We start from the raw sequence: 25,205 nt of genomic DNA on the forward strand, positions 1-25,205 counted from the left end.
ATTAAAAAATTTAAATAAACAAATTAATTTAAAAAATAAAGACAGCTACAGAGTTACGCATAATCCCTCTTTTCCTAAGTAAAAAGAAGTAATTTTTCTTTTAATTAGTTTTATAATATATGTATGTTGCTACACACACACACACAAACTAAAAATCAGTTTGGAAGGCTGGGCACACACACACATTACACACACATTAGCTCAGTGTTTTGTAACAAGGTTATTTATCAGTAATTATTTTTTCATTTCCAAGAAGAGTCAAAGATTTCTAATTTAGGAAGGAGCCAAGTGCAAATGGGTGAAATGATAATATCTGGATTGATTTGCTTTGGAGGAGTCAAAGCAAAAAATGTCCTCTGTTTTCCTTTGCTTCAAATTTTTCATAATCAAAAGTACAGTAAAGAAACTCAATGTAAATGAATGATGGTATAACTTTATTTCAAAATACTACATATCTATTGAGTAAACACTCATAAAGGACTTTCATGGTGTGGTATAAGTAGGACCATCAGAAAGTCAGTCTTCCTAATAGGGTGTGTGTGTGTTTGCGTGTGTGTGTACACACAAAACATAGGATAGAAACACTGGAAGGAAATACATTAAAGTATCAACTGTGGTTGTCTTTGGAGGGATTATGGATGCTTTTCATTTTCTGTATTTTCCAGGTCTTCTACAGTGAACCAAAAAACCCCCCTAATTTATGAAAAATGTTGTTTTAAAAAAATTATGCATTGTGTAATTTGGTGAAGTACTTGCTGTTGGTATCTGTTTCCCATTCAGTTGTTCTGTCAGCAACTAGATAAAGGCCTATGTAGTTACTAATCTTAAGCAGTAGATATATTTTTGCCTTATACTGGCCTGTACTCTGCCCTGGAATGTGTCTTTGCTGGGTGTGTGCAGGTGAGTTCATAGGCAAAAAGCATTCACCATCATTTCATTCTCTATCAGCTACTGCTAGACATAATTTTTTTGTTTTTTTGTTTTTATTTTATATATTTTTTACATAATTTTTCATTTTTGTACAATGTATGCATTTTTATCTTGGTTATAGTCCCCATAAAATTCTCACCACCCTTGTTTTGATCCTATTCCCTTCTCCCCTCTTATAGTGTGTTTCTGGTTTATAGTTGCTTGTTGATTTTGATTTTTACTTTATTATAATTAGTGTTTTGGCTAAGATCAAGTGTAGACATCATTTTTTAAAATATGAACTTCCATCTGATTTTAGTGATTTGGCCATGATTTCCACAAGAGTGATGGACATTAAGCTTCGGGAGGCTGCAGAAGGACTTGGAGAAGACAGCACAGGTAACACCCTCACTTTCCTTGCTCAGGACAAACCCTCACTGGGCTTGGGGCCCAGGAGCTAGCCCTTTGGGGCTCTCTGTATGGAGACTGAGAGTGCACAGCATGCTTAGAAATCCCCAGACTCTCACAATGTGGAGGCCACATCCAGATTAGTTAAGACCGCCTATTGACAGGACAGTGCTCCTTTGCTTCTCTAACAAAATAGGGGGTGAGGGTAGGAGTTCAAGTCATTTAGCTCATTCCTGGAGGTAAATATGTCCCTTGCTTGGCTGACTTGAAAACAAAGGAAGAGGGATTCAGTAGAATCATTTATCTCCCAAGAACATCCAGAGGTATCAGTAGGAGGCTGGTTATCCAGAAGAAATAATACTGAGAGAACCTTTGAGCCATCTTTTTTATGACTTTTATTCTTCTTTAGACCGATGAATCATCATCTCATAACACATTCCAAGATTTACCCAATTATGTGATTGGTCCACTGTTATTCATTTATTGCTGTTTATCTCTTAATCGAGTCATAAAATTGACATTGAAAAATCTTGACCTCCCTTTCCCTAGATTGCAGCCATCAAGGAATATAACAAAGGTCTCTGTTTCTTTCTTGTTTAAGGTCAAAATGCTAATAGTGATTTTCTTTGCTGTAGTTCAGGAGGAATTGCTTCCAGTTATATTAAATCCTAGCTGCCAGTCATTTGCTTTAGATACTAACTTCTTTAAAGACTCATTTCATATATTACAGATTTTTCTTACTAGTCCATATTAGAATTACTTTTCTTCTGTCACATTTCAATAGATTGCATATATTATAGGTAGACTTCCTTATTATTACATAATAGAATTACTTTTTCTCTGTCACATGTCAATAGATACCAAATAAACACAATTTGAGGTGGGGCTTTTTAATTGACCCTGAGTTTCGATATTTCTCATATTATGGAACACTGAAATATTACTGATTTTAAAGAAGAATATAGTTTTTGAAGATGTATTTCATTAACCTGAAACCTCAGTAGATACTACTTTGGGATAACATGAAAAATCAATTTTTTAAAAAAGACAGGAACTTTATTTATTGATTACCTTTTAAATTTTTTTTTTTATTTTAAAACAATATTTGCTTCCCCCTCACCCCCTCAGATTGAGTCCACATAGAATTTCCTTCCCCAGGGCACCCGTCCACCATCACCACAGTCCCCTGTGCTCCTCCCTCCCTCCTTCTGATCCTTCTCCCTCCTCCTCCCCTGCAGTATAAGACAGGAACTTTAAATATGCTTACCCCTCCACAAATGGTAGTGAGTTAAGTTATTCAGACTAACCACTTTTCATTTAAAATTTTAAATTCTAGATAAGAACATTAAGATTTTTTTTAAAGATAAGAAATAATGAGGCCAGAATTGAAAGAAAAATGATAAAACCTGGAGGGATCAGTGAGCAAAGAATTCACTTTTGCCCTCAGATCATTTATCAGTCTTGAAAACTTTGAATTTGCTTTTTATATCTTCACGGGGTGGGTGGTACAGGAGAGGATCAAATATCAAAATATAGGGCCTGTATCAAAATACAGGGTCTTCTCATATAACCAACTAGGCAGAGGCAAATAGTGACCTGGCAAATGCAGACAGCACTCAAGAGTCTTTCTAAATAATGAACTCTCTTTGAGACCCATCAACTAACAAAGTAATCATTTTGTGACTATAAAGGTAAGGCAACATCTACTAGAAGTTAAGAAAATGTTGCAGTGGAACTGATTTCTCTTTGGGCAGGGATTTATTCCACTTAAGTAATATATAAATTCCTACTGGAGTAATACTAAGTGTCAGTAATTCTCCACATTGAGATAAGATCGTGAAAACTCCTTCAGGGGATATTAATCTAAGCAAAATATAAATACTCTATTTGGGTTTTTTGAAATTCATCTTAACCAAATTATTTACTTATAAAACAAATAAATTAATTAAGCTAAGTCTCTGGCTGTATGAGCATCATGTAACTATGATGTTGCATCCTATTTTTAGTTCTCATAAATATTCAGAGGAAAGGAATGAACTTAGCTGAGCTGCTGAAGTGAAATCACAGGATTCTTGGTATTACAGAATTTGTGAGTGAGAATGAAGAAGACACCAGAGAAGAGGTCAAAAAAGGTTTAAAAGTGTAAAATCTAACAATCCCAGAAGCATGGCAGAGTCAGCCTCACCACTGTTATTTCTCCCTGAAACTGCTCATGATAGCTTTTGACGCCTCAGGGAGCACCTTTTGCAGATGAAGCCAGACCTCTCTGATTACCCTTGGTGTTCCCATCCATGCTAAATGAAGTATTTAAGAATTATTGTGAATAATAATTTTGAGTTATCACATGGCCTTTGTCTTATCATGACTTTTTGCTTTGACTGTCAATATTTTAGAAATTGAAATTTGATTCAGGTGAAGGGAAATTTGCTTGTGCCTTGATCCTGTAGTCATGCTTCAAAGATTTCTTGGCCCGTTTATTAGATACTCAAAATAAACAAGTCAAGATTTTTTTCAGGTGGGCAAAAATGCCTTGCCATATTACTTGTGTATTTCTGTGTAGTAGAGCTTTTCTGGAGAGAATAATTGGTGTGTGGACAGAAATCTAGCTGTCCCTCCTTCACATGTACATCTCATACTTGCTTGGTAAAGGCTCTCATGCATTCTTTCTGCATAGGGAAGAAAAAATCCAAGTTCAAAACATTTAAGAAGTTCTTCGGGAAGAAGAAGAGAAAGGAGTCACCCTCTTCCACAGGAAGTAGCACCTGGAAACAAAGCCAGGCGAAGAGTGAGGTCATTCCCATTGAGGCCGGGCCAGTGGGCTACGACTCAGAGGATGAGCTGGAGTAAGTGACCTTTCACCTCCTGAGGGCCATGTGCCTGTGAGCAGGGGGGCACAGGAGACCCATGACTTTTGTCTTGGTCACTTTCTGAGCCTGCTTTCCTCCAGTAACCCCACTGGAGGTTCTTCCATAGAAGTTGTTTCTTTTCATACATAGAGATGGAGAGATTTGGAACAAAAACACTATGAGGTAATTGCTGTAGGCTAGGTGCTATTTATATTAAAAGTCTGTAAAAACTGTGAAAGAGGAGGTATACTTTTGTAGATGAGCAAACCAAGTTTTAGAGAAATTTCAGAGAACTTGTCCAGTGCCCCACAGCTGAAAGTGGCAAGATTAGGATATTAACCCTGATTTAATTTGACTTAAAATTCTTTGAGGGGCCTCCCTGGTGGCGCAAGGGGTTAAGCACCACACTATGAAGCAATCCACAGCCTCTGCAGCACGAGTGTGATCCCTGGCTGGCCAAGGAGAAACCCACATGGCGAGGCAGACCTCTCCTGTCTCTCCTGCTGTTCCCCTCAGCAGTGTATTTTGGTTAGTCTGCCTGTTCTGTTCCCCGCTCTGTCTCTGGTGGATCCTCTCACCTGCCGCATCTCTGGCCTGTACCCCAGCTCTTGTATGCATAAATAAATAAATCTTAAAAAAAATAAAATAAGGACCTTGGTACTATACCAAAAAAGAAAAATCTCTCTTAGCTTGAACTTTGAGTAATCTAATGAAAAAATTTTCCATTAGAGACCTGGAGTGGTTATGGGAGAAGACATATTGCTGATTGGTCTTAGAAAAAAATCATCCAAAAATATTATTGTAAAGAACAGACACAATAGGTGTGAAAATTTGGGGAAGTTTAATGGAGAAATTCTTATTTTTGTAATTTGCCTGTTATTCCAACAGTTACTTCTGTGAATAAAGGGGATTTATCGCCATGCCACCTTTTATATTTAACAACAGTAGCCCCTTAATTTGAGGATAAAACTCTTCAGAAGGCATAATGACCCTCGGGAGAGGGAAACAGACCATGTGGAAGTAGGGTCATGGGCTGCAACGTGCCAGTGATGTGACCAGTCCACCTCTCCTCATCAGCACATTGCCTGTTTTTAAAGGAGTAGAAATTACACTGAACACTTGGTGGCACCAAACGACTGAAGAAGAAGGAACTGAGGTTTTCCTTTCAGGGTTTTATTTATTTATTTTTGGGTTTTTATTTTATTTTATTTATTTTATTTTATTTTGTGCTAACAGGAAACACATTGCCTCTTGTAAATACAGAGGGGACAGACTACACACATTTTAAAGGCAAACTCGGGGAGCAAAACATTACGTGTTTTATTCCTTATTATTAGATGTCTTTCCTGGGGGAAATTATAATGCTCCTGCCCCACCTACTATCTCTTGATCAGAACACACAGTGGCCCCACTGACAATGGCCAGAATAGGAGAACAGCAGGAGGGGAAGTGGGGTGAATGGCCTCTCTACTTGTCCATCTTCTCTTTCAACAAAGCCCATGAAAACGGGGACAGTATCCTTTTCATCTTTATATTCCCAGCACCTGGCAGCGGTCTGATCCTCAATTACTGGTAAAATTTGCTGGGGGAAGCTGGGGTGAGGTATGGTGAAGGCGGGGAAGTCCAAGTAGCTTTTTTAGAGAACAGCACAGAGAATGGTTCACTGCAACCAGTACTGTTTGTTTATTTTTGTACTAATGATTTCAAAAACTCATTGCTAAGATTCATGTCCAGGAACTTATTGGACAAGGGGTAAGGTATTCTTCTAGGAGTTTCTTATATTCAAATCTTTAATCCATTTTGATGTTTGTGTATGATAACCATTGTCCAGTATCATTCTTTCACATGGGACTGTCCAGTTTTCCCATCACTGTTTATTGAAGAGACTGTCCTTTTCCCATTGTAGAGTCTTGGCTCCTTTATCATAAATTAATTGACCGTATAAGAGACAAGATCTTGAAAACAGTCTTCCAGAGTTTCTGCATCTTCCAGGGTATTTACAGTTTTTCAGGCATTACCATGAATAAAATGAGTTCTGTGCCTTGGTAAAGGCACCATGAATAAAAAGAGTTCTCCTTGTCATGGGCACTTGTGGGTTTAAAAAATTGATACCCACTTACTAGGTGTGTGTGGCTATGCTTAAGTTTCTTATCTGTGACAATTTGCCCTCTCCCTCTTCTCGTTTCCTGTGGTTGATCTGATGGAGGAACAAGGTTATTTCTTCTGCAGAATATCCCACATTTTGGACTTGCTTTCCCTTTATATGCTTGAACCCATTCCTTTATGTTCTGAATTTCTTGTAAATTATTGGATGAATCTAGAAATTTAATTAAATTTCATTTTAGGATGGTGTTGGATACTTACAGTCACATCATATCATAATGCACAGACTTTCTGGTTGTCTCATTTCTAGTAACACTAAGACTAAGCAGTGGGTTTAAGGGCATTTATACCCACAAATTATTATTGTCTAGATTCATTATTTCATTGGAAAATGGTGGTTTTTCTAATTCTACCATTCATTTTGCATGTGTTAGCTGGGATTCTTCTATGAAGAACTTCCCTTCATCAATATTTTGGTTGCTCTGAAATTAGTTTGTATGGGAAAGCCAGGATCATACTTGAGTCTCCTTTTATTGATCCTCCTTCGAAGTAACGATCGGGTACCCTAGCAATTTCCAACACTGACCAATGAGTTTTGTTTTTTCTTTTCTTTTTCCTTGAATATAATTGTGAATGTGTGGATTCTGGTTTGCTTTAACCCACTTATTTTTATGCTCATGTTGTCCCATTTTATGCTATTGGAAGTGACTTCAAAATAGCTTCTGGGTTCTCTTGACTGGGCCCGCATTTGTCTTTGAAAGCTTCCTTGATTTTTTGCAGAATGAGAAACCCTCCTCTAATTTCTACATTCCCTGCCCCAGGCCAGTAACCAGCCATTTCTTCCTAGGATCCTGGTTCCTTTTAATTTGAAATGGTTTTTACAGACCACAGTGTGTCTGCCAGGGGTGATGATTACTTGTTGGCTGTTACGGCTCCTAGGCCTTTACTATAGATACAGCTAGTAAATATGTTTTATTTTTAAAGGGAAAAACAAATAATTAATTTACTGACATTTCCGTTTTATGTTCAATAAGACAGCAGTTTTACTTCTGTGATTCTTTGCTTGAATTCATTTTTCTCTTATACTGGAAATTTTGGTTCCTAAAGATATTAACAAAATTACTTATTTTCTTCATCATGTAATATACATACAATAACTTCTTACACAGAGATTACATATTATAAAAGTTGTCTGCACTATTTAGTAAATTAACGTTTCTACTAATAAAATTAACAAGTGTAATTTAATATTTTTGTCATTTTTCAGGTTACTACTAATAAGATATATCTTTTTTGTTCTTAGGATTTGTCCTATTATGGAAATAGAGTCAAAAGTCACTAAGATATCGAGTGAAAAAAATCAATTGAAAGTATACTTCTATGTGGTTATGGCAACAATCTGATAGAAATTTAGGCAAGTTTGTTTCTGCTTTCTAGTTTTAGAGCTTGTTTTATTTCTCTTTTTCTTTGATTTTGTCTTTACGTAAAGCATTTACATGGCCTTAAAGACAACATTGTAAATGTAATAACTTGATTCCATCTCCCCATCTTATTCTGTCCTTCTTCTGAAGGGAAACCGTTTTTTATTCATTTGCTGCTTATCCTTCTGTTTTCATTTGTTAAAAATAAAAGCGAATGCCCACATCTGTTCACATATGTTCAGATGAATTTATGCCTCACTTTCCTGCACAGAACTGACCACACCATAAGCATTATTCTGCTTTCTGTTTCTTAATTTTTACTTATCCTGGTGCTGCCTGCATACAGTTTTAAGAGATCCTTCTTACCCTTGTTGTCAGCTGCACAGTCTCTATCATATGATGAAACCTACCGAGGGGCGTTTGGATTGTTTCCATTCTTTTGTTTCTATGATGCAGAGTGAATAGCTCCATATGCCATATGGCATTGTATGTCTTTGCAGCGGCCTTTTCATGCTCTCTCAACTGGAGTGGGGGTGTTGAGGCAGTGGTTATGGCTTTCAGAGGGTGTGGCCATGGGCTGCCTGCTGTGGGAGGTGTGCATGTGATCATAGTGACAATAACTGCGATGGGCAGGGAGGCCTGCCCAGTTCTTTCACTTGGCTTGACTCCCTCCCAGGAATGTGAGGACAAACCCTCCCAGCCCTGGGAAGAAGTTTAACTTAAAAAAAGCATCACTAGCCAACACAATTTGATGTGCAGTGGAGCAGGGCCACACCTAAGTGTCCCAAAATGCCCCTCAATGGACCGGATGCCTGGGCAGGGTGGGTATGGGGGTTGTAGTAACCAAGATGTTCAGTGTCTGTGGGGGCAGGCTTTCCTTCCTTTATCATCGAGTCTCCTTCCACCTATTGTTCTGGCAGCCACCACTGTTAGGAAAATCTGGCTACTAACTTTAACATCCTCTTTGTACTCTGTGATAGTCCTGTAGGTTCAGTTGCACATGAGAGACTTGAGCTTGGAGCTGGGGTGGGTGTTGGGATAATGATGATAGGAGCTTCCATGGACACTGTAGGTAGGCCCTAAGCATAATACAAGATAGATTGCCCAGATCATATGAGGTAATGAAGAGGGTGTGGCTTTGAAGATTTGTAATTCACATTTCAAATCCAGCCTTAGATGTATGTTTTGGACTGCCTTGTGAGGAAGCCTCTGGCAGGCAGGCAGGCCCCAAGCCTGCTGTGCAAACATGGCCTCCATTGGGCCTCCCCGGTGGCGCAAGGGGTTAAGACGCAGCCTATGAAGCTATCCGCAACCACTGAAGCACAAATTCGATCCCCTGCCAGGGAGGAAACCCACATGGTGCAGCAGACCTCTCCTGACTCATTCGCTGCTCCCCTCAGTAGTGTACTTCAGTCAATCTGCCTGTTCTGTTTCCCTCTCTATCTCTGGTGAATCCTCTCACCCCCCACACCTCTGGCCTGTACTCCAGTTCTTGTGTACATAAATAAATAAATCTTTAAAAAAAAAAAAACTCAAAAACAAAAACATGGCCTCTGGTGCTCTGAAGGACTGCATGCCTGTGCAAAAGGAATGATTTTGATCTCCCCAGGCAATAGCCCTGCCAGCCAGCCAGCCAAGTTCCCGGTAGCTGATCAAGACTAGGCCCACCCTTCCTTTCTGTAGGCTGTTTTCTTGGATCTCATACCTCATCAAACCTTGGTTTTTCCATTAATAAATAGAATTGACACAACCTTCCTATATGATCAGAAAATTCCTATCTCTGCAATATTTCTAAGAGTTGACTATGGTACTTGACTGGGTGGGGATATGGTGAAGTTAGGAGTAATTAAAAATAAGGGCTTATTGTCGGGTATATCATTAAGGCACCCCCCCTTTCTTTGTTCCCCTGAGTACCCCCCGCCCCCGTAAGAGATGGAGGTGAGCCGAGTTTCACAGTGCCTCTTTTGTCCTAGGGAATCCAGGGGTGCACTGGGTAGCCGGGCCCTTTCACATGATAGCATTTTCATCCCCGAGTCTGGACAGGACCCTCCTCGACCTGTGCGGGTGTTTTCCCAAGAAAATGTGTGTGACCGCATTAAAGCTCTGCAGGTAAGCTTTTCTTTGGCAGCATCACTTGGTATGTAGTCAAATATAAATCTGGAGGCTTTAAAATAATTTCTGCTTGCTTTATTTTATATATTTGCTATTTTAAATTATAATTACACCTACATCACCACTCAAGTTAGTTTACAACTGGATCTTGACTCGTTCTTAGTTATAACCACTCATTTTCAATATGACAGCAAGAAGGCTGGAGGCTCTTCAGTCCTCTGCGCCAGAGAAGAATGTTGAAAATATCTCTGGAATGAATGAATTAAAGCAGTAATATTTGTTGGTGAAAGTCGCCAATGAAAACAGCAAATGTTCTTGATTCCATTCTAGTTAAAAATACAGTGTAATGTGAAAATGGGGCCACCACCTCCTCCCGGGAGCCTTCCTGCCAAGCGGGGAGATGATGCCGGCATGAGCTCTGAGGACGACGGGCTGCCCAGGAGCCCCCCTGAGATGTCTTTGCTGCATGACGTGGGTGCTGGCACCACCATAAAGGCAAGTGTGTCCTGTGCCACCCCATGGATCCATCCATGCTCACCAGAGGGCAGCTGGGGGTCTTGGGGGCCCTGTGCCTTCCCCTGAGATTTCTGTGGGTGGACATGGACTGCTCCATGTAGCCAGGTGTTCCAGACCAGGTGAGTGGGGCCACCATCAGTCCTTGGGGTGTTTTCATTTTCAGAGAATTCTTTTAGGAGCTAGGGTTTTGGGTAACATTTTTCATGTAGTTCTAGGTCTGATACAATCAATCCTGTATCTGGTTTTTCCTGTCCGAGTAGATGACCAGACTAGGCATCCAGCTTTAAAAGAGAGAAACACCTTTGTTTCTCTTTTCTGTTGTCATAACATTTGACTGGAGGGAGCAGGGAATGGCAAACATATTTTGCTCCTATATTTGACTCTAGGATTATGAGAACTTGTTGATTAGGGCATGGTGCTGGTAAACAGGGCAGCAAGGAAAGTTTGACAAGTAGGAGAGGTGTTTATGACCTCAGCAGGGCCTGGGAAGTGGGCCCAGAATGCTCCCCCGACTTCCCAATGAGAATTCACAGGGGCAACTGAATGCTCTCTCATGTATAAACAGCATGGCTCAAGGAGTTGCCATATTAAGCCCATTCAAATTCCTTGGACATAAGTGATCATTCCTCCTTGTAGACAAACCTTACTATGGTGTGGATGGAGTTGGAGTTTTCCATGTTCTGATGCAATCAACCCTGTAACTGGTTTTTCCTGTCCTAGCAGATGACCAGACCAGGCATGCAGTCTTAAAAGAGGGAAACACCTTTGTGTTTCTAGGTTGGTTTTAGAAAACCAACAAGATAACAAAAAACCTAACAAAATTTAGAGTTCATTTTGTATAGCCACAAACCTGCCTATGTGTCCTTGGAGCAGTTACTTCTGCCCTGCTAGAGGGCATTTACAGTTAAGTCTTAGGGGTTGCAGTGTGAATCACTGTCTTGCAGATTCTGTGTGGCTCTGAGTATATGCGATAGTCACTTTAACCTGGACATCCAGAAACAACCTACAAAGACAGAGGAAGGATATCTGCCTAGTATTATCTCATCTGTGCAGCTGTGGCTACCCAGAGGTTCACTAGTGCAAGACAGAGGATTTCTGTCATGAGCCTGAGTGTCAGAAAGCCATAGGTTTGGAGGTTTACACAGAGATGGCTTAAGGCTGAGCCCTGTGTACTCTACAAGCAGGGTCTGAGGAGTGTGGACTATCCACACCTGCTTTTCTACCTTGAGGGCAAAGAAAAAAGCCCAGAGAGGAAGGTTTGACCTAAATCCTGGACTCGGTGCTAATCCTGCACCCATTAACACCTTAAAATACTGAAGGGGACAGTTTTCAGACTCGCAGCTCCCTGCGAGGTGTAATTATCATGTAACAGACACATCTTTGGGTCCTTATATAAATAGTGTCAGTGTCCCCTGCCTCGGCCCTGTGGTAGGGAGATGGCTGCCATGAGCCAGGGTCAGCCGAGTTCCTCATTCCATCCTCTGTTTCTTTGATGCCTGTGGCATCATTTTTAGCTGGGGTAGGCAGTACAGAAGACAGTAGTTTCGAACCCCATTCATTAAGTAGGGAGACCACCCCCAAACCCACAGAACACCATGATGTACAAATTCCATACTCAGTGAACTGCTCACACTCACACAGGGCAGGGCTATCTTCATCCTTCTCAATGTCACCCCTGTGGTTGTTCCATTGTTTAAAAAATATTCTAGGCTCTGACCAATGTGAACAATACACTAGCTTCATACGAAGCCAAAATTGAGCCTTTAAGACTTAAAGAAAGAACATATAACCTCTGTCTTGTGGCTTGGAAATCACAGTGCTCATGTTTGTGCCTTGAATGTTTTTTTTGGCACAGTCAACCGATTGAAAGGGAGAAAAGGCTCTCTTGAAATTGTGTTTATATAACGTAGGGCATTTGATATAATGGTGCCTTAAATACCTTAAGGGCTGTGATTATGAGATATTTAACCTTTTTCCTATTGGGAGACCTTGTTTGGTCTCACATGCCTGACAGAAACTTAATGAAGGTTAGTGGACAAAAAGGTCTTCAGATGTAAGTATTTGATGAATATCACCTAGGTGATATTTCCTGATAGAATAAATTTTTCAGGAACTATATGGAATTTATTTTTTAATTTCATTACCATGTGAGGGAACAACTTATGAAACTCCACTTGATGACTTTTAAGGTAAAATTGCATTGACTGGTCATATTCTAGGTTTCCCACCATTCAGTAGGAAACACCGAACAGAGGATAGCAAACTGGCAAAGGTGGGCCAAGGTGGGGACAGGTTCCATCATCTCTAGAAATCTGTGTTCTCAGAAGGTTTTGGAGAAGATTAAGTGAGACACGGTGGGACACACCTCCCCTTCTCTCACAAGGAAAGACATAGGGCAACCCAAATGGGAAAGAGGCAGACAAATACAAAAGCGTTTGTCTTTTGGGCTTTGGACTGTGATGGTGATAATCAAAGGCCTGTGTTGTCATGACAAAGTAATCATTCTAGTTCGTGGAGCCCCTGCATTTACAAAGCAGCTCATCTTGTCGTTTTCTTGAGTCCCAGACAATAATAAAGAAGAAAAAAAAAGAAATTTACCAAGTGTTATATACACTGTTTCTCTAGACAAGAGTGGAAATGAAGGATTCTGTGTGATTTTGAAATGTGCCTATGCTGCTTGTGATCTTTAAGGAGGGTGCTTGGGGACGGTGTTGACTGTCCCTTTGGAAGGTGACTTCCTGAGTCATGAGCCACAGTAGTGGAAGCCAAAACCACAGCACTGAGAAAGTTCTGGCCAGGCACCCTTATTTTTTTTTCATATTTTAAAAATATTTTATTCCCATAAAACCTCCAGCAGGTAAAATAAGATAGTTACAATAGATTATGCTATAGCCCTTTACCCCTTGTTTTAGTAATAGTCCTCTCCTGGTTAACAGGAGTTAATTTTATGCTTCCATCAGAAAACATAAGGCACCTTTGTGTTAACAGGAAAAATAAGTTCTTCTCTGAAGTAGTTCGCTTACATAGTCCCTGTGTCAGAACTGGCTCTCCATCAGTGTCATCTTTCTGGCTCACCTTCTAGTTTAGGGGAGGTCAGGGGGCCATGTGATCTGTGTAGGGCACCAGAGGTATGTTGATGCCCTAGGAGCCTGCTTGCTGTCTGCATATTCCTCACTGCCTCCTCCTGAGGAGACTTTTTTCAATGACAGGAAATCATGGTGAGGTGCATAAAATTACGGCCTTAAGTTAAAATACAAACTGGACACCACCTCATACCCATTAGGATGGTTCCTTTGGGAAAAAAAAACAGAAATTGGAACCCTTGTGGCCTGTTGATGGGGATGTAAAATGGTATGGTTGCTGTGGAAAACAGTTTTGCAGTTCCTCAGAAAATCAAGGCTAGAACGACCATGTGATCTAGAAATTCTACTTCTGGGTATGTACCCAGAATTGAGAACAGTTTGTACACATGTGTTCATAATAGCACTTTACACAATCGCTAAAATGTGAAAGCAACCCAAGTGTCCAACAGATGAATGAATAACAAAATGTGATGTGTATTACACACACACACAAACACACACAAACACACACTCTCAAACACAGTGTAATATTATTCATCCTAAAATCTGACTCATGCTACAACATAAATTAACCTTGGAGATACTGTTCTAAGTGAAATAAGCTAGAGAATAAATACTTGAGAGTTAATGATGGTAACTTAGACACAGATTTCTCCAGGAGAATGCAGGAAGATACATAACCCTAGAATGAACACGCAAAGCTCCAGTGATGGAATTCTTGGTGGTGGACTCAGCACATGCTGTGTGCTCTGGTCTGTGAAATCACACATCTGGGTACCCTCTTGGCTTCCAGAGATAGGACTAAACCTGAACCTCTGCCCTTGGAGAAATAAGGTTGATCTGCTTCAAAGGAGAAAGTAGATCTTGCCTGAAGCACCTGTATTGTCTGCTGTGGGAGGGTGAGGCAATGTTACTACATTAAGGGTGCCTACCCACAGGTTCTCTGAGTGACCTTGGAAATGAGTGCTAGGTTTCCAGGGATTGGCCCAACAGTTAAAATCCCAGCCCTTTACCTTTCTATAGGAGTATCATGAACCCTCTTTGTTGAGAGTCCAATTTGAAATATGTTCTTCATGTAAAACCTAGAGACAGCATCAGAAGGGAGAGAGGGGTTAAGGTGTTGGCTGTATCCATTTCATATCAAGAAGTTAATGTTTGATGTGCTTGTTTCTTGTTCCATGTGAAGGTCTCTCTTGTTTCCTCATCCCGGTCGCTGTCTCCAAACCCACAGTTCTCCAGGCAGCTGAGTGAAGCCGCCGTCTCCCTAAGGACCTTGGACAGCAGCATGGCACCCCTGGCTGATTTTGATTACCCCCCGGAATTCTCTTCCTGCCTGGACAACTCTGCTGCTAAGCACAAGCTCCTGGTTAAACCCCGCAACCAGCGGTCAAGTAAAATGAGGCGACTGTCTTCGGTAATTGGGCTCCTTCCTACACTCAGAGGAAGGGCAGGCAGGCTTGGCGGCCCCCTCCCCTATCCATCTTCACCTGGCTTCCCTCAGGATCATGTTCTCTCTATAAGAATCCCCATCAGCAGGACCACACTGTGGGAGCTGGAGCCGCTAGTGTTTTTCCAAACAAATCAGATTATGTCTCTCTCCTGCATGAACACTCCATTCATTCATGTATCCAGTCATTCATTTGTTCATTCTACAGTACTTACCAAGAACCTGCCACGTGCTGTGAGTCTGTTGCCTTCCCATTGCCCTCAGTGTAAAGGATAAAGGCCACACCTGGCAAGACCAGGCCCCCCTCTCAAACTTCCTCTTGTTCTTTCTCACTCAACACAGTTTGGCTTCTTGAGCCCTCCAGGCCTTTCCCCCCTCAGGCCTTGGTTCCTGTTGTGTCCCCTGCTACAGGTGATCTTCTCCTGGCTGACTCCATCTCAGGCCCTGGGCTCTCGGCTCAGAGGTCCTCTCCTAGAAAGACTTACCTGACATCCTGTGGAAAGCAGTCCCACTTTCCTATCACCATGTACACTTCCCTCATAGCACTGGCCACACACAGAGGTGACCTCTGTAAATGTATATACTTACTTGTTTAGTAATAGTCTTCTGTAAGGCCCCATTCCAGATCCAAAACAGTTCTAGTTACAGAACTGGCATTCAGTAAATGTTTTTTGAGTGGATAAATGAATACACAAACTCATGGACTAGTGAATGAGTGAATGGCAGGAGAAGAAGCTGAGCACTGGAGTGGACATCTGCCTTGGACAAGAATCTGCCTAGTACAGGATCACGCCCCTGGTAGAAGGCAAAGGCATGCAGCTGGGAGCAGTCGTGACCTTTAGTTGTGGGAGCCTAACTCACTCATGGAGTACTCCTGCTTCTTGGCATCAGTGGGTTAGAGGTCCACATAGGGTTGTTCCCTTCTTCCCTACCTGATGGTGTCTATGATGCTGACCCCCAAAAGCGCTGAGATGCAGGGTATGGGGCTAGCCTGGTCAGAGAGAATGGCAGTGCTAGGAATGAGATGTTCACACACCAAAGTTCTTTCCCTCTTTCCCTCAAGATAGGATTATGACGTTGGATGAAATACTCGGGATAACTAGGTGCTTCAGCTGGAGACAGTGGGCTAGAGTCTTTCAAGCTGTCAGGGATTCCCTGGAGGGGAGGGTGGGTTTTCTGTGGAACATAGAAGATGCTTTTTAAATTCAAGCCAGAAAGGTTGACTTTGGAGGGGACTTTGGAGGGGACTAACACTGGAGAAAGAAGTGAGCTGTGATTACTTTCGTTCTGATGTGCCCCTCTGCAAGGCGGGGACTAGTGCAAATGCACCTGCCTCCAGCACATTTAATGTTCAAGATTCAGTACTTCTGGGATTTGACATGGTCCATTAATTCCGGATCTTCCTTTCCTCATGCTGAGCTACGAGGCAGGGCCACGTTGTCTCCCTCTGGCTCCCCAGCTTGAGTTTTATTCCCACAGGGATGGCTTTTGCCCTGGCAGGGATATGTGTGACCAACTACAGCCTGACCAAGACTTGGGGACTGCATGGCTCATCTTCCAGGTGGAAATGAGCCTCTCTTCACTGTCCCCAGGCAGGGTTGCACCTCTCTCTCTTTACTTTTGAACCTAACTCTTGAAGCCCATTTTTCAGAATAACAGAAAATCTGATGGAGTCAGTCTGGGTAGACACAGTCATTCCTTGATTTATACTCTGCTATTTCTATATCTTCCCTCATTTTCCTTCCTTTCTTGGTTGAGATAAGACAGTTTTTGGAGATATCCCTGTTTTCCTGGCTGGGCAGACCTATCAGGCCAGTGTCCTTGTTGGGCCCTAAATTGGAGACCTTTGTCCTTCAGTTGACAGCCCCCTTTGCCTTTGGTCATGAGGTACCACTACTCAATACTGAGAATCTGGCACCCTGGCCTCTCTCAAGGAACCAAAGTGCTTTCAGATGAGTCAGTCTTGCTTCCAGGATGGGGAAGAATGAATAGGCTGCCCTCTCTGCTGCCCTCCTGGCCCCTGGGACTTTAACAGGTGTTCCCTATCCTTTGAGCTTCACTGGACAGTGAGGTCCAATTTTCCCTTAGTTCTGATCCCCTGTAACATCTGGGGATTTGTTCTCCACCCACTCTCATTGCTTGCTCCCCTGGATTAGGCATCTTGAGATTCTCCACTTCAGTCACTTCCTCCTGCTGCCCGAGTTCTTTCCTCTATTTGAACCAAACAGCTGGCCTTGTCTGGCCAGGCGTCCTCCTGCAACTATCCACACCATCTAGACTCTGCATCCTTTTGGAGTTCTAGGAAGAAAGGAGCCTCAAACCCTGTTGTATATGTACAGGAAAAACAAATCAAGTAATATTTATTATGAGTTTGAAAACCCATTCAGAAATAAGTTTGGCTAAACCTGCCCCCACCAAAGCAGAAGTTGAGAAAGGGAAACACTGGTTGTTATCTTGACATTTTACCCCACTGCCCAGAATTCTGCCCTGTGTATGGCTCCAGTGCAGGAGATGGGGAATGCCTGAAACATTTACACTAACATCTCACTACACCAGTTGGTCCTCATCCCGACTCAGGCAGTGCCAGTGCAGGGAACATTATTAACTCCATTTGAACAGGACCAGCACAATGAGATGATTATCCAGAGATCATGTGGTTGGCCAAGCTGCTAGTTACAACTCTCAATTCTCAGATGGAAATGGGCCCCTCCTCTTCACCCCAGTTGTTCAGTGGCAATGTCCTCTATGCAGAGATGACATGGACACTGTCCCAAGACACTTTGTCTGGCAAGAGGAGGCAGCAAACATAATCTGCACCTTGGTGCAGCCCTAGTAGGTTCCCTACCTTTTTTTTTTTTTAACTTGGGAGGGTGGAAGCTGCTTAGAGAGCCCAGACAAAGAAAGGAGGAAAGTCTGGGGACATGAAGTAGACACAGGAATCTGTCCTGCTGTTCCCGGCCAGAGTCTGGCTGAATCAGAATCCACTTTATTCTCTGAAAGGCCTCTACATCTACCCTCTGGATGATGCCTCATGCCAGCCTTCATCCTGCCTATACCTCTTCTGTTACTTTCTTATAGCTTCCAGTGACTCTCTTTGGGATTTTGGGATATGCCCAAGTCAGGTCTCCTTTTCAGTTTCCTGATGACTTTAGTGCAGGTTCCAATAGTTTTAAAATGTGATTCACATTCTGAAGAGGTTTCAACATCAATGACTTCCTTTAGTAGCGAAAGGGCAAAAGGTAGCAAAGTCAAGAACCTGCAACTTTTGAAAATTCTGCATAGATTTCTTTGCACATCTTTTTATATCCAAAGGAATGAGATTGTGTATTTTGGCAAGAGTTAGCTTATTGTCAAAAACATCCCAGTTATCCTGTGTCCTGTTAGCAAGTAAATGCCACCTAGAAAATGTTAAAATGATAGCAACAGCAAGTATCTTTTGTGAAAACTCCCTAAGTATCACATTCCCTAAAAATGGGGAGGAGAGAGCTGCAAAAGCTTGGTAACTCTCCAGGTCTGATGTCATAAGCTGTTTTAAAAAATCAACATCAAATTTGATCATTTTCACACTGCCTTTGAATGATTCATGTGTACCTTAGTTTCCTTTCTAATGGGGAACTGTCTTTGTGCACTGTAAGGAGGAAGTTGGGCTAAATCTGAATTCCAGAGACCTTTCAGAAAAAAATACTGCAAGGAGGAGTATGATTGTCAGCCAGGAGAGCAGGGAGAGCACCAAGCTGCTGGGAACAAGCAAGGTTTCCTGTAGAAGTGGAGTCTGAGATAGTCCTTGTAGGTGATGGTAGAGACATGGGGAATGGAGGGTGGGCAAAGCAGCAGCCGGGCACTCAGGCCCAGAGTCTGGCACTTGGTAGTGGTGGGGACTTCACTCAGCCTCAGTAGGGAATGGGAAAAACCATTTCAAACCGTAGCATGGGACTTTAAATTTAGCTGGGAGGAGAGAGCACTGATATGGGACGCCAGCTCTGAGTCAGCACAGGGTCATGCAGTGTACCAACTTTTCAGCAAGGCTACCTTTTAGCTCAGCCATTACAAAGGTATGGATCTCTCTGAGCTCATAGTTCTCCAAGTGCAAACAGGGAGTAACACAGGCACACCTTAGATCTCAGGGTCACTTCCAGCACCCCACAATAAAGCAGGTCACCTGAAGTTTTTGGTTTCCTAGTGCATATAAAGGTTGTTTATCCTATACTGTAGTCAGTGAAGTGTGCAGTAGCATTATATATAAAAAATACACACACACACACACCCCTTAATGTGACAGACACACAAAGTAAGCACATGCTGTTAGAAAAACCATACCAATAGGCTTGTTCAATGCAGGGCTACCACAAACCTTCAATTTGTAAAAACCTGAAATATCTGCAAAGTGCTATAAAATGAGGCATGTCTGTAATCCTTTTCTCAAAAGGATTGCAGCCTGTGGCCCAGGCTGCAAGCCCACTGGAATCAAGGAGTAAGTGAAATAACAAGCATAGAGTGCAAAGCATGGCAGATGCCTGGCTGTGTGGTCCCCTTGCTGCACTGTAGAGTATCATCCACTAGTTTTGCGGCTTGTTCACAAGGGCCTTAGGTGACATTTATTTTACAGGCATAACTGCCACTGTTCTGCTGAAAGCTGAACTTGTGAGCTGAGATTCCAAATAGATCATTAAGGAGGGACTAAGAAAAGATGCCAGTGTATGAATGTCTGCTTATGTGCTGACTTTGGAGATATACTGCTCCATTTAAACCACATTAAATCTTGAACAAAATGGGGAGGTCATAACCTTCATATTCGACATAACAGTGCTGTCTTCTGTCTTCCCTGTTTCTCATAGCGAGCACAGTCTGAATCCTTGAGTGACCTGACATGTACCCCAGAGGAGGAGGAATATGATGCGAAGCCATTACTCCAAGCCAGTGCAGAAGAAAAGCCCAGTTCCGTACAGCAGGATGTGGTACTGGAGAGAGGCCCTGCGCCTGGGGAAGTGGTGACCACGCTGCTGCCCATAGGGCCTCGGGCTAGAAGGGCACGCCTGCAGCACTGCCCAGCACTCAGGGCCAGTGCTGAGGAGGAGGGCACCCTTGGGGACAGCCCCTCCAGTCGCCCGGTCACCCCAGAGGCCTCTGAGCCTGTGGATCCCTGCTCAGAGTCTTCATCTCTTCCAGAAGGCTCCCTGCATCCTCATCCTAACAGTGAAAATCAGAGGGAGGAGCCATCCCTTGAAATCACATGCTCCCCAGCTGGGGACACAGTTGATGAAGTGGCATGTGCTTCTGGAGACGCTGAGAGTCAGTCCTCTTCCTGCATCCCTGAGGGGGACATGACACCTCCCGAGACTGGTTCCACCACCACCTTGGAGATTTCCTCTAGTCCAGACATGCCAGACCAAAATGTCCAAAAGGAAGAGGAGCTGACACTGGAAGTTCCCAGTCCCGAGGGAACAGAGAAAGAATCTTCTGTCACCCCAGCTGGGAGCCCAGCAATCCCCAAGAGCTGCTTGAAGCACAAGGCTGTGGCGGTGACCGTGACTGTGAGCCCCAGCACATCTCCCACACCACCCACCTTAGAGTCCCCAACAAAGGAGCCCGCTCCCTATCCCCTGGATAAAGAGGCCACCTCCCCAGAGTCTTCCAAGGATGAGCAGACAAAGTCCCCCAAGACTGAGCAGGTAGAGTCCCCTCAAGAGGAACTTGAGAGGGTGACCCCAGAACCAAAAATGGAAAGAGGGGCCAGTGAGCTGCGAAGTGTGAAAAAATTTTCTGTGACCTCAGGCCGGGTGTGGCCGCACCAGGGGAGCACCCACCTGCTTGAGCACTCAGGCCCCTCCACTGTCCGACTGCCCCTTGTGCGGAGCAGCCTGGCCTGGAGGAGCGAGGCAGCAATTGATGACCTTCGGGTACTTCCTGAATCCCAGGACAGGAAGCTGGCCCCTCAGAAACCACCCTCACCAGTTGAGGGCAGCTCTCAGGACTCAGGAGATAAGGTAGCCAGCCAGCCTGGGCCAGGCAGAAGCCCCCGAAATGCACTGTCCACGCCAGGCTTGCGAGACCCATGCTCAGCTGTTCAGGAGCCTCCCCCATGTGAGGACAGAAGCTCCTTCCCTGTCAAGCTCCGGTCCACTTCTCTTTCTTTCAAACACAGAGATGTGTCTTCTCCGGAGGTGAAAGGAGTAAAGAGATACAGTGCTGAGGTCAGGTTAGAAAAAGGAGGACTGACTTTGCTCTCAAAAGACGAGAAATGTCAGATGGGGAAAACCCCAGTCACTCGAGGTGCCAGGTCCCCGAAAGACCAAAGAAAGGGAAAGGCCCGGCCATTGGAGCCGCACAGCTCCAAACCACCTCTGCCTAGAAAGCCGCTTCTGCAGACCCTCACCCTGCCACACATGCCTACATCCCCTGACATAAGCTCAGAAGAGCCACCAGAGAAAGTCACACCGCCACCAGACCCCAGAAAGGAGAGTCGGACAGCAGAGAAAAAGTCACCACACAGGGGAACTGGTAAGACTGGGGGCATTGGAGGGTGGCCCGGGAAGGGGCAGGGCGTGGGGACATCAGCGTCCTTGGACTCTGTTGCCGGACATCTACCTGTTGCAAGGACATTGTAAGAAAAAGTCAAAATTCCTCTTGGTACTACTAATGTGTTTGATTAAGAGTTAGGAGTAGAGTGTGTAGGAGAGGAAACAAATATCAAGACTTTGTGTAAGTGCAGAGAAGGCAGGAAAATGTGCAAACTCATTTCGGGCATATTCCCTGAGAGATGAGACCCCAGTGGATTACTCAGGTGCTTCCTCCACTTTTACCTGGGAAGGCCCAGAATCCCTGATTTGTGTAGTCTTGTTAATGAACGTTCTCCCCAGGCCTAAGCCACTCGTGATTATAAAGGAAGCATTTGGCTCTCCTATCTCCTATCCTATCTCCTATCTCCTATCTCCTTCTGTCCATTCCCCTCCAGAGGAGAATTTCCTCCTGTTTAATACTGAGGCTCACGTGGCCCAACTTGGCAGTCAAGAGCCTTTGTGAAATGTGAGTTCCTCAGTGGGGGAGGGGAGCGCTAACTCTGTCCCAAAAGGGAGCTCTTTTGAAGATTAGGGCAGAATGTCAGAATTTTGTAAAGTAACTGTCTTTTAAAATGAACAGAGACAAAATAGATGATCTTTCTACGGCTCTGACTTTTGCCACATTTTATTTATAGTATTTCAAATGAAATGAGAAATCCCTTGGGAGTGGGTATGTGTGATGGAGCTAAAGAATCTTTCATTGCTGTTTTTTTATTAATGGAAATCAGTGTACCAGAAAATGAAAGCATTAATGAGTTTGTGTGGGATGGGTGGGGGTGGGGTCGGTGGAGGGAGAAAGAGCGGGGGCCAGGGGCCCTTAAGTGAAATTTTCCATGGGAAATTATAAGTAAAACTTTCAGGGTATTTTAACTGAATACTGTGTGTCCAGGACTCCACTTAAGCACTGCAGTGTGGGAAAGAAAGGAAATATTTTCAATAGAACCCGCTTGTTCTCCTAAAAGGAAGATGAAAGGTATGCACAGGAGGCTTAGCTTGGCTAAAACAATGTGAAGACAAGATCAAGGAAATTCTGATCTTGTCTTTCTCCTCCTCATGAGCTAATAGAAGTGCAATGTATAGAAGTACTTTGACGTTCTCAGGTGACACTCTAGATGTGAGCAGTTCCAGGGAGAAGTGTCAGGACAGTTCACCCTGGACAGGACCCAGGGTGGCTTAGCCATTTTTTTTGCAGCTTCTGCTGCAACCTCTACATTAGGATCATTGGTGAGGAAGTCTTGGGGGAGGTTCAGGCTGTAACTGATGATCTACTCTGCAAATTGCCAGCGGGCTTATTGAAGCTACTGTAGAGTGATTCAAAAAGCTGGAAAAATAAGGGAACGGGGGTTTGCTTTATGCAGATAAAACCCTGATACTTCAGCCCCACCAACTTCATGGCCTGGGATAGAAAATGTCCCTCAAGTGCTTGCTGAGTGAATGGAACTTAAACACCGGATGCCCAGGTTCCTGGTGAAAGCTGGGGGAAAAGCTTCAGAGGGTGACGCTTTGCTACATTAATAATTTACAACTTCCTCCACCTAAGCTGCCAGTGTTAGCCTTTGTTCGTTTACAGCTGCCTGGGGTGGTCTGTAGTTAAAGATCTTTTTTTTTTTTTCCTTTGATTTGTAAAATACAATGTAATATTTATTAATGATTTTGTTTAAATAGTAGAAGAGAATTGTCTATCTATCTTTAGTAAAATTTTCTAAGCCACAGAAATAGCTGATTAAATGAGTTCTGGAGAGAAAAAATCTAGGCTACTTTATAGGGTCTGGGGACTGATTTTCATTTCAGTGCAGAGAGAAAGGGAAGTATCACTCACATTTTTGGGGGAAATCAATCCTCCCAAGAAGGGATGGTACTTGAGAGGACAGTCCATGGCAATGGCCAGGGTCCCACCAGGGACCTTCAGATCTGAGGGCTGCCTCATGCAGATCGGAGCAGACCCCATCAGTGAAACTGCACTTACACCTTCCGCAGACACTGGATCTGTTTGTGTTTTAATTCATTATTACTACTTCTATTATCGTCCTCATTGCTTCCAAATTACAGCAGCTAAAGACAATTAAAATCATATAAAACAGATAATAAAAGTTTTAATAACAGTCTTACCCTGTTTTCCAGAAAGGCCTAATTATTGCTGTCTATTATCTTGGTTGGCAGGCATTTACCCAGAGCTCCCTGATGGGCTACCATCTCCCAATCTCCTAGGGGTGCACACCATAAAGTTAGGTTATTGAAGTGTCTCAGATGGGCTCATGTTATGCCTTGCGAACTCAAGCTGCTTTATCCCAGCCCTCCTGTGTATTCCGCCTCTTCTCCCATCCTGACTTCCCTTTTGAGGGCATGGAGAAACCCTTCAGTGAGAGAGGCCGGAAGAATTTGATGGTTTTACAGTAAACAGAGGATTTGCAGTTTGCTGAGGGGGCTGGCCTCACAGAGCCACCTGGGGGTGATTATTGCAAGTCTAGTGAAGTGTTTGTGCTCATCTACACAAAGGAGACCTGTTAATCTTCTGATTTGCCTTAAGAAGCCAATGGCTCAAGGTTATCTATCAGTCTTGTCTATTTGTACAGATAAGACCCATTCTCTTGTTAGACCAGCCCACCACCCCAGAGTCTGAATGACAGGTCAGGAAGCAGCTTCCTTCACAAGGAATCTCAATTAAAACATGGGATTCTTGTGTGGGAAAATACAAAGAGATTTGGGGAAAAAATCACTTATGATTTCACTCTCTAGATGTTCTCTCCGTTGGCCTTTCCTTCTAGTCTTCTTTCTCTCTGTGTGCGCGTGTATTGTGTGTAATTTGTTCTGTATGTAGGTGTGGTCACATGTTGGACAAATTGCCATTCTCAGCCGGGGTCCCATTTAATAACTGGCCTTGGCCACATTCCAAGCTCATCCCCCAAGACTGGAGGGACACAGTGACACACCCTGGTCTCTGGCCATCTTTTTTTTTAATTTATAAATTTTTACATCATTTTTCATTTTTGTTCAATGTATGCATTTTCATCTTGCTTATAATCCCTGTACAATTCCTACCCCCCCTTGTTTTGATCCTACTCCCTTCTTCCCCTAAACCCCCATAGTGTGTCTCTGGTTTATGGTTGCTTGTTGATTTTGATTTTTACTTTATTATAATTAGTCTTTTTCCTGATCCCTTATTTAGGTTTTCTAAATTCCTGCTATGAGTGAGACCATCCAGTATTTTTCTTTTACTTTCTGGCTTATTTCACTGAGCATGATCCCTTCCAGGCCCAACCAGGTTGCTGCAAATTGCATGAGTTTATCTTTTTAATTGCTGAGTAATACTCCATTGTGTGTGTGTGTGTGTGTGTGTGTGTGTGTGTGTGTGTATATATATATATACACACACCACATCTTCTTGATCCAGTCATCTATTTTTGGGCATTTGGGTTGTTTCCATAGCTTAGCTATTGTAAACAGTGCTGCAATAAACATAGGGGTGCAGGTGCCCTTTTGAATTAATGTTTTTGTGTCCTTTGAGTAAATACCTAGGAGTGGAATTGCTGAATCATATGGAAGCTCCATTTTTAGCAGATTGAGGAACCTCCACCCAGCTCTCCATAGTGGTTGGGCCAGTTTGCACTTCCACCAGCAGTACAGGAGAGTTCCTTTTTCTCCTACATGCAAGAGAATGAAGCTTGACTACTACTTCACACCATGCACAAAAACCAACTCAAAATGGATTTAAGAACTAGACATAAGACCTGAAACCATAAAATATATAGAAGGAAACATAGGTAAAACACTACATGACATACACCTCAGTAACATCTTTAGAG

The 25,205-nt window shown here is 43.0% G+C and overlaps 1 protein-coding gene across 1 annotated transcript in view; it reads left to right on the top strand.

Annotated features, from left to right (window-relative positions):
- Window positions 1-1,228: 1,228 nt before the first annotated feature.
- CRACDL (CRACD like) overlaps window positions 1,229-25,205 on the top strand; it is a gene marked incomplete at its 3' end in the record, with an annotated part of 39,904 nt that continues 15,927 nt past the window's right edge. Inside the window, exons 1-6 of the mRNA XM_084235043.1 lie at window positions 1,229-1,308; window positions 3,992-4,160; window positions 9,661-9,796; window positions 10,130-10,294; window positions 14,585-14,812; window positions 19,681-21,343. Coding sequence (XP_084091169.1) covers window positions 1,239-1,308; window positions 3,992-4,160; window positions 9,661-9,796; window positions 10,130-10,294; window positions 14,585-14,812; window positions 19,681-21,343 — 2,431 coding nt within the window. The 5' untranslated portion in view covers window positions 1,229-1,238. The remainder of the gene's footprint in view (window positions 1,309-3,991; window positions 4,161-9,660; window positions 9,797-10,129; window positions 10,295-14,584; window positions 14,813-19,680; window positions 21,344-25,205) is intronic.

Source organism: Talpa europaea (genome assembly GCF_964194135.1).
Source record: "Talpa europaea genome assembly, chromosome: 6".
NCBI lineage: Eukaryota > Metazoa > Chordata > Mammalia > Eulipotyphla > Talpidae > Talpa > Talpa europaea.